Here is a 16,684-nt window from a genome sequence, read left to right as displayed (position 1 = left end):
CGTTGCATGGGTGGTTTCCTTGAAGACGCCGAGAGATCCAATAGTGGTTTGTATAGGAAAATTTTCATCTAAAGACGTCGAGATATCCCATGCAACCATGCAACTGTAGATTTCACCTCATTTGGAGAAATAATAATCGAACTGCATTATTTGGGAAAAAATAATCCCCATACATTATTCCGACCATTTTGCCCCCTTTTAAGAGGATTAAGATTATATTTAAAAAATTAAAAAAGAAATAATAAATTACAACCATAATCAATTAATTATAGAATATTTTAATATGATTATTAATATTTTATTTTTATCAATTAAATTAATTAAATAATATTAATTAAACCACCCGTCCTTAATATATGATGATAAAAATATTGAGGCTACATACAAACCTACAAAATAAGTGGGAAAAACATGTTAGGCTACAATATCCAAATTCTTTGGTTTAATTCTTTTAATACTATAATTAAAGTAATGCATTTTTCTTTTATTAAAAATGGAAAATTAATTAGTTTTAGAAATCTTCCAAAAGCTTTTCGGTGGGATTTTTTTTTAATCTTTTTGTCTCTCTTATAGAGGAACAAGTAGGATGATGAGTCAACAGAAACAATAGATATTCCAGTGACGGAGCTATGCTGGGCCCCAGTGACGGAGCTATGTCGGGCACAAATGACCTCCAACCCCTGTAAAAATTGTAATATATTCGATAGATTTTGATATAATAGTATATTAGTTTAGGTAAAAGTAAGTATTCAATTAAAATAATATAAAAATTTGTTAAATATTTTTTTAAGTATGGACCGATTTAAAGAAAGATAATATTATGTTTTCAAAATTTGTGGTATAATAACAATTTAGATTATTGTAAGTTTAAATATTAAAAAAATTAAATATTTTCTTTTGATTTTTTAATTAAATACCTAATAAATCATTACATTTTTTCTTTAAAATTTAAAATTTTTGACCTCTATCAATAATTAATCATTGCTTTGTCACCATTGGACCCTCAATGATGTGTAATTTTCACATTACAATATTTCTGGTTGGTCTTAAATAAAACTAACTAATCATATGTTAATGTCAACAATGTAAAGCTAAGTATATATATATAAAGGATCTAACATATTTTACCATGATTTGAAGCTAATGTCTCTTTCAATTACATCATAATACATGTAAATATTGATTAAGACACCATAAATGTAAATAATGACCATGACATTAATTAATTAACTATTTGCGTTTATGATTTGCATACTTTATAGTTTAAAATATATAATAATATCTTAATATTATATAGGGTAAATTACAAATTTCATCACTAAACTTTATTCTTTCTCTTATTTTGCTCATTGAACTTTAAAATTTTTAAATTTTCTCATTAAACTTAATACATTGAGTTTTTTTATCACTATGTCGTTAAATAGTTAAAACGTTAAAACTTTGCCGTTTTAAAAAATCAAAAGTTTCACCAAAACGTCATTATTTTGCATCTATATAAAAGTCTATTTATAAAATCATTAATAAGAAAGCGGCTCAGTGATAAAAAAACTAATATATTAAATTTAGTGAGGACATTAAAAATATTTAAAGTATAATGAGTAACATAAGAGAGAAGTAAAGTTCAATTATTAAATTTATAATTTACCCTGTAATATATAATAAAACCGCATGTGTAATTCCATCCTACTGAAGCTATATATATATATATTTTCATAACGCAGGACCTCCTAAGGTTAAGTTAAAGAATCTGATCTTATAAGACAACCTACGGTGGGCTCAAAGAATCCACCATTTTATCTTCCCACTTTTTTTCAAGATTTCCAATTAACGATTCGAACCTAAATATGAGACCAGCTCATAATCTCGAGTCCTTGATTTGTCGCCTGCGGTGGTTACTGAAGCTATATTTAGCACTGGCTGCAAGAACAAATTGGCAAGACCAAAAGGGCCGTTGTGGTTGTAAGACAAAATGGGCATGAATCTCAGTAAATCCCAAATGGTGCATCAGAAATCCAACGGATATTTGGATCTTCTTCACTGCTGAAAAGACAACTTTTCAGTCTATTCAAAGTGTTAGGGCAATTATATAAATATTGATGTGATCTATGAATACCGAGTTGATTTATAAACAGTACAAACAATTGAAGTCATTGGCTCATTGCGTCGCAGAGCAGATTTAGAAACACTTGTTAGCCACGTGAATATGCAAAAGCCATTCATTAGTAATGAATATGCAGTAATTGTTCCATATCAGATTTTCACTTTCCTGAATCTACAAATGCCCCAATCAACTTGCCTTACTTTATTTTGACACAGTTTTTTTAATTCGTTAATTTTGTTAAAAATAAAAAATATTTACTTTATAACGAAAGTTTACAAATAAGATTGTAAATTAAATAAATAATAAAGATATTTTTTAAAGATAAAAAATTAATCATTTAAGATCATATGAAAATAAAATGGATGTCCCTTGTTCCCATATGTAATGGGGTAAGGGGGAGATAAGATAGTAGGCTGCCCCCAATACTAGGTTGAGAGCAGCTTCCGTAGGAGACCTCCAAATTATGAAATGCCCTCCATGGGACTCGAAGAAAAATATCTTAAGATCATATGAAAATAAATTTTTTTAAAAAGTTAATTAAATAAACTCGAACAAAAAATAGGAGTGATATGAAAATACTATTCATGAACATAAATCGTGTATCCAAATTTAATCTGATAGTCCAAAACAATAATACTAATATGATTATAAATAAACGTCATTTTAATCAGTCACGGTGATGTCAAATTCAATCATAAAAAAATGATAAATGAAAACAACAACCGAAAACGTGTCATAAATGTCTAATTATTAAAAATAAAAACAATAAAAAATAAATATACACTATAATAAAAAAAAAATAATAAACATCGACAATAAGTATTAGCGTCAAGAAAGATGTCGTCATCTATCATAAAAATAAAAAATAAAAGAGATTAACTATGGTTAAAAATAATATAAACGGTTCATTGTTCACTTTTGATAGGGTTTTTTTATATACGTTTGAGGAAAGTGATTAATTGAGTGGGAGTTTTCTCACATGTTTTAGAGAAAGTACACCTAGGTATGAATATAATTTGAGAAAAAGTTTTTTTTTTCACTTAAAATTTGACGTAATTCGAGTTTGGTTTATTGAATAAAATCTACACTAGATTCAATATATATAATTTTCTTTTTCATCTTATAAAATAAAGATCTAATTGAAAAATGTAAAGAAAAATATATTATTATAATTATCTATAAATATAAATATAAAAAGAAAACATTATACTATTATCTCGGATGATGTTGAGACGATAATTTTTATCATAAATCTGAAATCAACCCGAACTGATTGTTTTCTTTAAGAAATTTGATCAGAACGAATCGAATACAGATTTTTCAAAAAAAAAAAAACACACACAATCTTATATGATTAGATTGAACCAAAATTTATTAAATTCAAATCCCATACTCATCCCTAAGTATAAGACATAAAATCATCTTCTATTACTTTCTGGATTAATTAAGTTTCTTATTTGCATTATTTTTCTCGGTAGTCTCTTGATTCCTCCATGTGCTTGTGACTGGCATTTCCGATATTCAAATGAAGTTGCAGTTCTTCAGCGTATAATAATGGAAGTTGTTTGGACAAAATTCTCGAGTAGTATATTCATATGAATAATTATGTAATATTCTGCCGATTTTTCTAATTTTTAATTAATTAAAATTAAAAGAGCTACACCTACCTAAAAATGATTTTGAGAATTGTCTTTATTAATGGTAAATACGAACTTTATATATACAGATACCATGACTTGACCCGAGTGCAATGTACAACTAATAGAGAAGGAATATTAGATAAGTTTCTCTACATTTATATTATGATTTTGTATTTAATGTATGGTTGGTGAATTACATTAATATGTATTAATTATAAACATTTTTTTGTGAAATATTAAAATATAACCATTGTAAATTTTGTTTTATAATGATTATATTTTTAACCCATGATATTTTGTGATTGAGGCATAATTTGTAAGACAATAAAATAATAAAGATTTGATTTAGATGATTAAGTTATTTAACGGATTTTGATTCGACTCAAATTTTTATAATTATTTTTTAAATTTAGTTTAGTATATTTAAGTACAAATTTAAAATAAACTGAGGGACGTCAGTGAAGGTAGTGTCACTAGAGAGGGTAGAGTTGTTGAGGGTTTGAATGGAGTATGATTTGAGTTTAGGGTTTAAGATATGATTTGGAGCTTTATATTTTATTTTTTATTTAGTTATTAGATAGCATATATATATAATAAAATTATATTAAAATAATTCATGTCATTGAGGAGTGAGTAAACAAAAGTAATTTAAATGTTTAGTAATTAAATTGAATTTGTTTAAAATTGAGTAAACAAAATAGAAGTAATAAGATATTTGAGTGATGGATGTAATTTACCCTATTAAAATTTGAGATAAACTACATGTTTAATACCCCAACTATCACTATTGTTCCATTTTGGTCACCAACTATTTTTTTCAAAATCATACCTAACATTTAGTTTTTGTTTCATTTTGGTCACCCGCTGTTAAAAAGTTAACAATAACGTTGACGTGTCACCATAAAATAATGTCACGTTATCTTTTTAAAAATATCACGTTAATTGTTCTATTAAATTTTTAATTATGGATGACCAAAATGAAATATAATTAAACGTTAAGTATGATTTAAAAAATAATTTACTGACCAAAATAGAACAAAAATGATAGTTAAGACACTAAACATGAAGTTTACCCAAAAATATAAAATTGAATTCTCTCATTATTTTAGGATAAAAAAGAAATGTAATTATTTACATTATTCCTTTATATACTTCCCCCTCTTCAAACTCTTCATTTTTATAAAATACTAAGGGTGCGTTTGGCTCATGGAATGGAAGATTATTAGTGGGAATGTAAGATTAACAAGGAATAGAATCACTGGGAATGTTGTATTTTGTGTTTGGTTGGTTTAGCATGAATATAAGATTACCATGTTTTGTTAAAATAATAAAATATTATTGGAATGTATATTTGACCAAATTGTCCTTATTATATATTTTTTAACAAGTTGGAAAATATTTATATATTTTCTTTAAAAAATTTTAATTCATAAAATTTATATAATTTTTTTTACAAAATTGAAAATATAAAAAAGTTTAATGAAAGGGTAAAATTTTATTTTAACCCCTGAACTTCATATAAAATTTTAATTATAGATTTTTTTTTGTAAATCTAAAATAGTTTAAGGATAAATTTGTAATTTAACATTCGTAGAATTTTTATTATTCAATAACAGAAAAATTATATTTAAAAAAAATTTAAGGACATTTTAGTCCAAAACGTCGGGAATCCAACAATACCTAAGGAAATGGAGGTAATGACATTTCCAGTAATATACCCCAAAAATCCACTATTGGTAATTTTACATTACCGAGAATGAAATTCTCGAGCTAACCAAACGAGGAATATAAATTTCATTCTCATAATAATCACACATTCCCCCGTCCAAAACACCACCTAAACTTATCATAGCATTTTGAACTAGGATAACGTTAAGCGCGTCTTTCGAGCATCTCGTAGAATCATTTCATCTCCATCCATTTTGTTCTTCTTCCTCTTTCTTCTTCCCGTTGTTCCTCTGTATCTGGCTTTCACTTTTTTCCCGTCTTGTCGAAAAAGTATACCGTTTTTCTTCACTTGTTTCAAAAGAAGGCTGAAGGGTTCTCCTTTAAAGACCTCGGTTTTGTTAAATCATTTTGCTTTTCCTTTTTTCATCCAAGTCCTCATCATTGTCATTATTTTCATAGATCTTTATTGCCTACCCCATTTTTCCTTTTCCTCATTCCTTTGTTTACTTATTAGTTACTGCCTGTTAAAGTTGATTGAAGAAACTCTCTTTGAGATCACATATGCAGATGGAAGCAGTGATGCCATCGGCTGTAACACCATCAAAGAGTAAAAGGGCTCGAACTTTATCGAAAGTCCTTCACCGGCACTCGAAGGCGGCTGGGGTTGTCCCCGACGATAGGGTTCACAAGGTTAAGCCGCCCAAGGAAACTGAAGAATGGAAATTATCCCAGAAATTTGACAGATTACACGATGAAGAGCTTGAAAGAAAGCTGGCCTTGGAAGCACTTGTTGCGAAAATCTTTGCGTCTGTTTCAGCTATTAAAGCAGGATATGCTCAGTTGCAGTATGCTCAATCTCCTTACGACGCTGAAGGGATCCAAGGAGCCGATCAATTGATTGTTTCCGTCTTGAAAAAACTGTCCGAATTGAAGCAGTGTTCCCTGAAGAAACAGTATGATTTTTCCCCAGAACAAGCAATGGCTTTAGCCGAAATCCAGGAACTGAAGAGTCTTTCAACGACGTTTAAAATCATGGGAAAGAAACTGGAATCTCAGATGAGACTCAAAGATTCCGAGATCATTTTTCTCCGAGAAAAGTTGGATGAATCCGATAAGCAAAACAGGTTGCTGGAGAAGAGATCAAACCAAAACGGTCAGTTAGTTGTGCTCGACAATATAAACCTGTCCGGCTTAAATCCGATACATTTCATCACTGTTCTTCGACAAACTGTGAAGTCGATTCGAAGATTCGTCAGGCTGATGATCGACGAATTGAAGTTGGCTGATTGGGATATCAATGCGGCAGCAAGTTCCATCGAAAGAGGTGTGGTGTATTGGAAAGAAGATTACAAATGTTTTGCATTCGAGTCCTTCATTTGCAGGGAAATGTTCAAGTCCTTCCACCTACCATATTTCTCTCTTTTTGGTAGCTCAGTGCCAGAAGAAAAGAAGCATCCCCAACTCTTTTTCGATCGGTTTACGGAATTGAAATCCATGAAAGCTGGAGAATATTTAGCTTTGAAACCGAAATCAACATTTGCCAAATTTTGCAGGAACAAGTACTTGGAAGTTGTTCATCCTAAGATGGAATCATCATTTTTTGGCAATTTGAACAATAGAGAAATGGTGGGTTCATATCAGTTCCCAGACACACCACTTTTCACCATGTTTGCCGAAATGGCAAAAAGGGTTTGGCTTCTGCATTGCTTAGCATTCTCCTTCGAGCCCGCAGCATCAATCTTTCAAATAAGCAAAGGGTGTAGGTTTTCAGAAGTGTACATGGAAAGTGTAGCCGAGGAAGCCTTCCTTTCACCAGAACCGGAACCCCGAGTTGCGTTCACCGTCGTCCCGGGATTCAGGGTCGGAAAGACAGTAATACAATGCCAGGTATATCTCTCACAATTCAAAACAAGGTAGCCCTTCGTTCTTGTAAGTTCAGAGGAAATGGATTCAGGGCTGTTGTTGTGGTTAGCCGGGGAATTTGTCCCATAGTTTGTAAGATACATTCCCTCAGTTTTGTTAATTCTCAGTGGCCAATGATGTTCTAGCTGTTTGACATTATTGCTTTTTTATGTGTACATAATTATATAGGTTTGGGAAACTTTTTTATATTCATCTGTTTGTAAAGCTTTTTGTATTGACAGAAGGGTTTTGTCTCTATATTTGTCGCCATTAAAATCTCTGTTTTTTTGTTCCAAGTTTTGGGTTCGAATCTTCCATTTCTTAGTGTGTGTATATGTACATATAAAATCTCTGTACATTGCTTATACACCTCGTATTTATTGAAAGAACGTCTTAAGAAGATGATTATGTTAATTTACAAATAGTCATAATGATTATACGTGTTATATCAATTCTAAAATTCAATATAAACTTTCTCGATCAAGATCGAATATTGTTTAAATAAAATCACTTCATCTTCACTGGTTCTTTTTTACAAATAGATTATTTTTAACACCAGATTAATAGTTAATCTACCACTAATTACAACACTTTATCTGGAATAGAAAGATTGAAACGTTTATAATCATTATAATCCATTTATTGTAGGGTAAACTATGCATTTAGTACTTAAACTATTAATTTTGATATGTTTTAGTATTTAAACTTTCAATTGTTTTAAAATCATACATAAACTTTAATTTTTGTTTCATTTTAATATCTAGTTGTTAAGTTTTTTTTAAAAAAATGAAAGTCTGTATCAAAATACATTTAGTACCTAAATCATACTTAAATTTAAAAAAAATTAAAAATTTAAGCACTGAAACGGATAAAAAATGATAATTTAGATACTAAACATATTAAATTTTTAACGACGAGACATTAAAATGAAAAAAAATAAATAAACTTAAAGTATATTTTGAAAAAAAATTAAAAATTAAAGTAGTAAAACTGATTCAAAACTGATAATTTAGATAGTAAATATTTAATAAACCCTTATTATAATCAACATAACTCCCTACTGACTTTTAGCCTAGACTTGAAGCTTTTTAACACCCCCACCAAAAAAAAAAAATCTGTTCAGCCTGTAGAAGTTTTGAAGAAATGTAAAAACCTTTAGGTATCATCAAAAGCGTGTATTGGACTCGGAATCAAAGAAAAAGAAAGAAATATGCATTGTAATTAGTGTTCTGGGCAGCAATAAGATATTTTAAAATTCAATGTGGTCGGTCATGGAATGGAATGAGGAAATTAAAAATGAATTCGTGTCCTTAAAATGAAATTAACAGAGGTTTTGGTCTGATATCTCAGAATCAGACAATTAGTCTCACTGTCAGAGAAAGGGGCCATGGAAGAAGCTGGTAGAAGATTTGTTGCATGATTCTTGCTTCTTGTCATAATTAGGGTTTCAACTGCTACGAAATTGAAAGAATGAAAGAGAAATTGAGTATGAGTTATCAAACACGTTTCTAGTATTTTCATATGGTCCTATTTTTTGAAAAACAAGGAACATGAACCACAGCTTAATTTGAATTACTTTTATTATTCTGACGCTCCCGATGTCACATCGAATTTCGAAATTTAAATTTAAATTTCCGACGCAATTACTCATCGCTTATTTGCCGGCCGACTGTCTTGACTTGATTGCCAAATGGATTCAGGAGCCCATCAGGACTTGGACCATTAAGAGTAAAATTGGATGAGTTTTTGGCATTCGAATAAGTTTTTTTTTTAAAGTTTTATATTGATAACACGAATTAGTTGTTTTTTTACCGATAATGTTGGTTTAAGTCGTAAATAGTTTAATATCGCTTAAGTACGTTTGGAGTTTGAGTCTTTATGTATGTAGAAAATTCTTACTGGGATACTCCCCCATCAAAGCTAGTGTGTGACCCGAATTAGTTCAAATTAATCAAGACGACTTCATAAGAACTGAAAAGCAAAAAAAATAGTTGTAGAAAAATTTATCGGAGCGTATAAATTTCACTTGACTTTATACTAATATAATCCCAATAATATTTGTATATAAGTAGGACAATTTTGTAACTTTTAATAGTCGGAGATTCAACAAAATAATACCCTATAATCAAAGGACCATTTTATAACTTTTAATAGTCGAGAGATCATTTATTTATTTACTCTAAATAGTAGTTAGTCATCAATAAGTGATGAGTGCACAGATAAGTTACTTTACATTACCTTTACATTACTCTTAGGGTGCGTTTGGTTCACGGAATATAAGATTACCAATGAGAATAAAAGATTACATGGGAATAGGATTACTGGGAATGTTACATTACTGTGTTTGGTTAGTTTGAGAGGAATGTAAGATTACAGTGTTTGGTTGAAGGAATAAAAGATTACTGGAATGTATATTTTACCAAATTGTCTTTGGACTATATTTTTTAACAAGTGAAATTCTAAAATATTAAATAAAAATTATTTATATAAAAATGCTATATGTTGATAATATATTACTTGAGTATTTAAATATATCATTTATTATTTTTATTTTAATTAATATTAAATTTTATATAATTTATGTAAAAATATATTAAAATTTTACTTCAACATTTTAACTAAATGTTTACATTGTGGAAACTAGCTTCGGTTTATACGTGACTCATTTATTGGGAGGTTTCTTGTATTTTTCAATCGACAAGGTTTACATTCTTCCATATACAATAATTTATCATAGATATTCATAATAATAAAAAGATGTAAATTATTTTTGTTATTTAAGATATAATATTTATTATATCTTCTATATACAATAATTTATTTATTTATCTTTTATATTTATACTTAATTATGTATAATTTATCATTATTATTTATCTCATGAATTTATATTACAAAAACATAATTCAAATAAATAAAAAAATATAACACTAAAAGTCATATTGTAACTTTATCTTCTTTTCTTGTTTGTTCATTACCATGTCATGGTTACAATATGATTATTCTTTCGAGTGAATCCAAGACTTACCAGCATCAAAAGGTGATCTAAATATCAATTTTTGATTGTGGGTGTATTTTAAGATGTGAAGTTTTTTGATACGATGATGAAAATATAATTTATCTTCCTTCCCTCTTTTGAAGGAATCGTCATGTTGCTCAAAGAAGCAACATCAATTAACTGCTAATGGTAATGGCACTGCTGGAGGTTTTTTTCATTTCAAGGTTGAAAAGGTGATGGTGGTTCATATATTAAAAGAGTTCACAGCTGCAGGATGTGAACATTAGTGAGAAAAATAAATTTCTGAAATATATAGCTTTGGCAAGATGCCCATCACTTTCATACTGATTCCTTTGCAGGTGTGCTATGTGTCGTGATGGCCAGCCTGCTTCTCATTCACCTGATTTGCGATGTTCATCAAGGAGTTTCTCGAAACGTTCAAAACATTGAGAAGGTGTTCGGCCAACAATTGGGGCAATCGTCCTCCATTGCGTTGGCATGAGCTTAGCAAAATGAAGCAGCTTCTCATCCTCTTCTCTAGTCCATTCGGTCTACATATATCACAAAAACACAAATGATCACTTGAAACTTGATAATAATTACTAGTTTTCTTCATCAAAATGAATCAAGTAGAAACAATTCAATTAAACTTAGTAATTCAACAGAAAAACAATAATATATTCTCAGCAAGAAAGCTACTTGCAGAGTTGCCATTTGAGTAACAAAAGGCTGCAATTCCCTACAACTAGACCACCCTCAATTCTTACTTTCACCAACTCATTTTACGCTCTCAAAAGTAAAAAGCTTATTTGACACAAGCAAATGAACAATAAGAATTGAAATTTGTGAATTTATTTTTATATGATACAATTATAAACCAATGCACATTACTCCACGTTTGTAGTATTTTGTACTTTTAGTAAAACAAATATTTGTTTATTTACCATTAGCTTCTGTTTGCATAGCAGACATTCGAGCAAGCACAAAGCAAGAAATAAGGAGCAACAAGAACATTTCTTTCAACTAAGCTTAGCTACTCTGACCAAAGGCATCAAATCAAAGAGCAATCTAAACTAAACTTAACTTTTCTAACCGAAGAAAAACCTAATAATAATAGTGTCTATAGAAAATTTCAACTCATAAATCGAAACACTGAAAAGCTTAAATACCCAAAATTGATTCGATCTTTAAGTGTAAAGCTCCAGTTCGAAACAAATCCAGGTGAACAAACATTAAAATTTTCCTTACAAGGAAAAGAAAAGATAAATTTACCTTTTTAATGGAGGGATCGAGCCACTTATACCAGCGAGCTTTACATTGCTTAGCAGATTTATGAACAAGCAAAGAAGAAATTCGAGCCCATTGGTTCTTCCCATATTTCATAACCGCCGTCTTCAATATCTCATCCTCCGTGTTCTTCCATACGCCTCCTTTTATCATAATCCTCATTTTGGCTCACGATTCTTTGTTACCTTAAAATTAAGGAAAGGTAATACTTACAAAACAAGCTTCTGAAATGAACAAACTAATGCAGATTGTAAACCACTTTAAATAGAAACTTAATAAGTTTTGAATTCATTCAAATCCCAAGCACAAATTATGACTAACAATTAAAAAGAAAATTAACAAAAACCCAAACATCCAACAAATTCAGATAAGAGATGTCAAAAGTAAAAGCCAGAAAAACAATATATAAACAATTTACTTTGTGATGTACCTTGTGACCTGATTTAATCATTGTACCAAGTGAAAATGGTGCAAAACTGATATGTTATCAAAGATCTTGATACTTTCCAATGCTAGTATTGGATGAAAATATAAACAAGTACGTGCCAGTGGCATTTGATATTTTGTTTGAAAGGCCTATATAATGTTCAAGCAGATATACAAGTGATTACAAATTCCACTATATGTATAGATAGTAGGTTTTGGGGTTTACTGATATCTAGAAAGTTTTGACTTCTTTTTTAATTGAAACTCAATATCAGGAGATGCCTTTTTGTTCACATTACATCATGACATTAAACTTCTCTTTAATGGAAGTATGAAATGATATCAGTCTAGCTGGTAAACCTAATGTAGGGTAGTTACTTAATTGGTAGGTCAAAAGGAAAATGTAGAAATTTAAACTTACTTGAGAGTTCATGAATTCAACAAAAAGGAAAATTTCCAAAAGGTCAAACCTGGATACCAAGAATCTCAGCATCCTCAGCTAGAAACAAAGCCATATGACTAGTGAGATTAAACGGCGCCGTAAGCCACTTCCCAGGCGGCACATTGAGCTGCCCACTACCTCTCTACCCAAGCTTCGAGATCACCGACACGGCAGTTTCGAACGCCGCTGTATTCACCGTCACCCCATCACCTACACCGCCGAAATCGGTCAAATTAAACGCGAATGCCTGCATCTTCGGCAGGGGCCGACCGGACCACGGTTTCCCCCACAAGAAAAACCCCAGGTTGACATCAATATTCCGTTGCCACCAAAAAACCGAACAGAAAGTCACGATCCAAAGGACAGTAAAGAGATTCCGGTGTGAAGAGAAGAACGCCACGCCCCATCTCTTAAGCTCCTCTCTTTTTCTCTGCAACTGAAACCTCCCGACTGGCAAAAATGGCTCCACCATTTTCATGAAACAAGATGGGTCTGGTTTTACGACATGGACAAAGAAGGATTTTCCTCTGTTACAAGCAAAAGGGTGTCTGTTTTTTTAGAGATATGGAGGAAAACGCAAAGGATCAATGATCATCACAAAGGGATTTTTTTCACCTTTGCCACTATCATTCGTTTTGCTTAAACTAGAAAACTACGAATTTTTCGCGCTTATGGGGAGAAGAAGATATCGCAGAGGTAAGTACGGGAAAATAAGGGTATTTTAACACTTAAGCACGGGAATAAAAAAATACCTAACATACATATGGAAATAACATTTCCAGGAATGAACACAAAAAAAATTACTGTTGGTAATGAGATATTAACCTCACTTGAGAATCTTACCTATCTAAATATGGGTATCTTAATCAGAAAAAATATATTCCTGCTGGGAATGTTTAAATCCTTGATCCAAACGGATCCTTATAGGGCGTTTGGATGGGGGAATGTGGGATTCCCATGAGAATGTAATCCATATTTCCCCGTTTGGTTAGTCCGGGAATCTCATTCCCGGTAATGTAATAGTAGATTTTTTTGGGTATATTACCGGGAATGTCATTACCTCTCTTTCCTTAGGTATTGTTGGATTACTGGCGTTTTGGACTAAAATGCCCTTAAATTTTTATTTTTTTTCAAAAATATCCTTCTTCTGTCATTGAATAATAAAAATTCTACGAAGATTAAATTATAAATTTATCCTTAAATTATTTTAGATTTACAAAAAAAATCTATAATTAAAATTTTATATGAAGTTAAGAGGTTAAAATAAAATTTTACCCTTTTATTAAACATTTTTTATATTTTTAATTTTGTAAAAAATTATATAAATACTATGAATATAATTTTTTTAAAGAAAATATATAAATATTTTCCAACTTGTAATATTATACAAATATATAATAAAGACAATTTGGTCAAATACACATTCCAATAATCTTTTATTCATTTAACCAAACACGGTAATCTTACATTCCTGCTAAGCCAACCAAACACAAAATACAACATTCCCAGTAATCCTATTCCCTGATAATCTTACATTCCCACTGGTAATCTTACATTCCGTGTCACGCACCCTTAATTTTAAGAACTAGGAATGAAGTCAGAATCAAACATTGAAGGAGGACAAATTAATATAATTATTTATAGAACTTAAATTACTATTAAAAAAAATCAGGGACACCTTCTCTCACCCATCCTTCAATTCTTCACTGTTAAGGTGAGAATTTAGGTTTGATTTAACTTTGAAAATGACATTATTAGGAGTGAAAATTAGAAACTTCAACTATGAACCTCAAAATAAAAAAATAGGCAAAATGTTAGTTATTAAACTTTGATAATATCATATACTAGATGAACCTCAATATGAAATGTGCAATTTGAATTGCTTACAAACATATTAGAAGAAAGTCCAAATGCTATGTTTTACACTTTCTGATGAAGAATAATATGAGGTAATCCCCTCAAGGAATCAAATCAAACAACATAAACCAAATCATATGATCTCTAATTTATTATATATTTGTCGTAAATTGTTCGTAGTTAGGTCGGGATAGAACTTTGAGTTTTACTTCAAAATTAAATGCTAATGAAAAATATTTTGTATCTTCTTCAACCTCCCTCTCAAACTCAAGTGGCTTGTCTCTTGGGCCACTCTTCTCAGAAGTGCCAGTAAATACCTTGTCAGGTTTAAATCTCTCGGTTTTCATTAATTTCTCAAACTGCTTCACATGTGTGATGTTTTAAGATCTGGTATTACTTGAACCGAAAAACCTGCTTCACTTTCCCCAACCGGCTTCTCTTATTGAATGATCTGATCACTGAAGGTTCCTTTCTCTCTCTTATTCTTACAAAATTTCCAGATCTATTGATTTACTTTCTACTTTGTTTCCGCATTTGTTTTTCGTTGAATATATTATTCTTTATTGTAGCGCTTCGATTTAGGTTTTTGGGTTCGTGTTATTGATTTATGATTGAATCCTTCGCAGTAATAACTTATAAGCTGCGAATTTATTTGTGATTTTTGGATTTTTGGGTTCAGCTGCTGTAGTACCCTTATCCGTTTGTTTCTCTTTCTTCACAGTTCTCCTCATTATTTCATATAGCTACAAAGTATCCAGTTCGAGTTGTGTATAGATTTCGGTTTATCTAGGTTTTCGAATCTGGTTTCTAGGAGAGTAGGATTACTTTTTCTTCTCTGGTTCTTTTTTTTTGACTGTTCTGTTGCAGAGTTGCTCTGTTACTGAGCAGAAAGCAAAGGAAAAGAGATAGCTCAAATTCATTGAAAAACATTAACTTTTGTGTGCGTTACGATTCTTTTGAAAAAAGAGGGCCTTTTTTCACTTTTTTTCATTCTGTTTTGTGTAAAGTTTGATCCTTTAACTTAAAGATTCTCTTTTTTCAATTCAAGAAGGATCGGTAAACTTGACACAATCACTTAATATTTCTTAATCTTGTTGTTGTTGGATCTGCTTTCTTTGACTTAGCTTCTTGCTGTTTTTTCTCTTGTTTTTATACTGATCTTTTTTTACCAGCTTTGGGTTTGATGTTTTTCAATTAGTTGAGTAGGATTTCATTACTCTTATATCTCGTGTTACAATTTTAATCATTTTTTGCTTAGCTCGGATATTTATTAAACATTTTAAATTATAGTTTCTAGATATTGGCCTATAGTTAAATAAGATAGTATTATTTTTTCTTAAAATCCTATTAAGTAACCAACTAGGATTTTTAGTACTCCTCAATTCTCTAGCGTTTTATTAGTGCATCTTTTGTCTTATTTGGATTCTTTTTTCATAGTTCCTCATAGCTTCGGTTACAGATGATTACTTGAGGTCATGTCATTCTTTTAGATCCCATGGGGCGTATAGGGGGAGGGCTCGACAGAGTGGTGACAAGGAGACTAGATTAAGAGTTTGCTCGCTGAATGTAGGCACATTAAATGCTAGGCTGCTGGAGCTGACCGGCGTACTTAATAATAGAAAATAGATTTTGCATGTATTCAGGAGACTAGGTGGAAAGGGTCTCGCGCAAGAGAGTGTAATGGGTACAAGTTGTGGTATTCAGGCGTAGATAACGCTAGAAATGGGTGGGTATCTTGGCATCCTCTAGGCACAAGGAAAATGTAGTTGAAGTTTGCAGATACCGGGATAGGATCATGATGATTAAGGTTATTATAGAAGAGGAAGTAGTGAATGTCCTTTCAGTGTACGCCCCACACGTTGGCCTAGGGGGGGGGAAAAACGTTGCTTCTGGGATCAGTTAGATGATATACTTAGGAGCATTCCGGAGGACCAAAGAGTTTTCATAGGGGGAGACTTCAATGGCCATATAGGAAGTGCAACCGACGGGTATGACGGTGTTCATGGGGGTTTCGGTTATGGTAGCAGGAACGATGGGGGGCGTACGTTGCTTGATTTTGCTACTGCTCACGATTTGGTGATCACTAACTCCTTCTTTAATAAGAGAGATGCGAACTTGATTACGTTTCATAGCGGGGGACATTGTACCCAAATCGACTACATCTTGATTAGAAATCAGGAACGATGGGCTTGCATTGACTGTAAGGTGTTCCCTGAAGAGGCATGTGCATCACAACACAAATTGTTGGTTTTGGTGTATCGCGTACCCCACGGGCGGAGCACTCATAGGAGGGCTAAACTTGGTAAACCTAGGATCCTCTGGAAGAACTTACATGGAGTGACAACTGATGACTTTAGGAGTAAG

General features: G+C 31.2%; 2 protein-coding genes across 2 annotated transcripts; one reads left to right on the top strand and one right to left on the bottom strand.

The window, feature by feature from the left end:
• Positions 1-5,667: 5,667 nt before the first annotated feature.
• On the top strand, positions 5,668-7,501 carry LOC120160452 (protein GRAVITROPIC IN THE LIGHT 1-like). Its single transcript, XM_039170866.1, has one exon. It carries the CDS (start codon positions 5,971-5,973, stop codon positions 7,324-7,326), a length of 1,356 nt encoding a protein of 451 aa, XP_039026797.1. The 5' UTR covers positions 5,668-5,970; the 3' UTR covers positions 7,327-7,501.
• A 3,014-nt stretch (positions 7,502-10,515) lies between these two features.
• On the bottom strand, positions 10,516-11,985 carry LOC120160355 (cell division cycle 5-like protein). Its single transcript, XM_039170781.1, has 2 exons — positions 11,581-11,985; positions 10,516-10,859 (listed from the first exon to the last, which is right to left on the bottom strand). Exons 1-2 carry the CDS (start codon positions 11,755-11,757, stop codon positions 10,701-10,703), a joined length of 336 nt encoding a protein of 111 aa, XP_039026712.1. The 5' UTR covers positions 11,758-11,985; the 3' UTR covers positions 10,516-10,700.
• Positions 11,986-16,684: the final 4,699 nt, after the last annotated feature.

Source organism: Hibiscus syriacus, unplaced genomic scaffold (assembly GCF_006381635.1).
Source record: "Hibiscus syriacus cultivar Baekdansim isolate YM2019G1 unplaced genomic scaffold, ASM638163v2 tig00111392_pilon, whole genome shotgun sequence".
Classification (NCBI taxonomy): Eukaryota; Viridiplantae; Streptophyta; class Magnoliopsida; order Malvales; family Malvaceae; genus Hibiscus; species Hibiscus syriacus.
This window is presented reverse-complemented; position numbering and strand designations above follow the sequence as displayed.

Coding starts and splice junctions, on each gene's coding strand:
- LOC120160452 (XM_039170866.1), top strand. CDS start 5,971: ATGCAGATGGAAGCAGTGATGCCATCGGCTGTAACACCATCAAAGAGT.
- LOC120160355 (XM_039170781.1), bottom strand. CDS start 11,757: ATGAGGATTATGATAAAAGGAGGCGTATGGAAGAACACGGAGGATGAG. Junction 10,860..11,580: donor TCGATCCCTCCATTAAAAAG/GTAAATTTATCT, acceptor TGATATATGTAG/ACCGAATGGACTAGAGAAGA.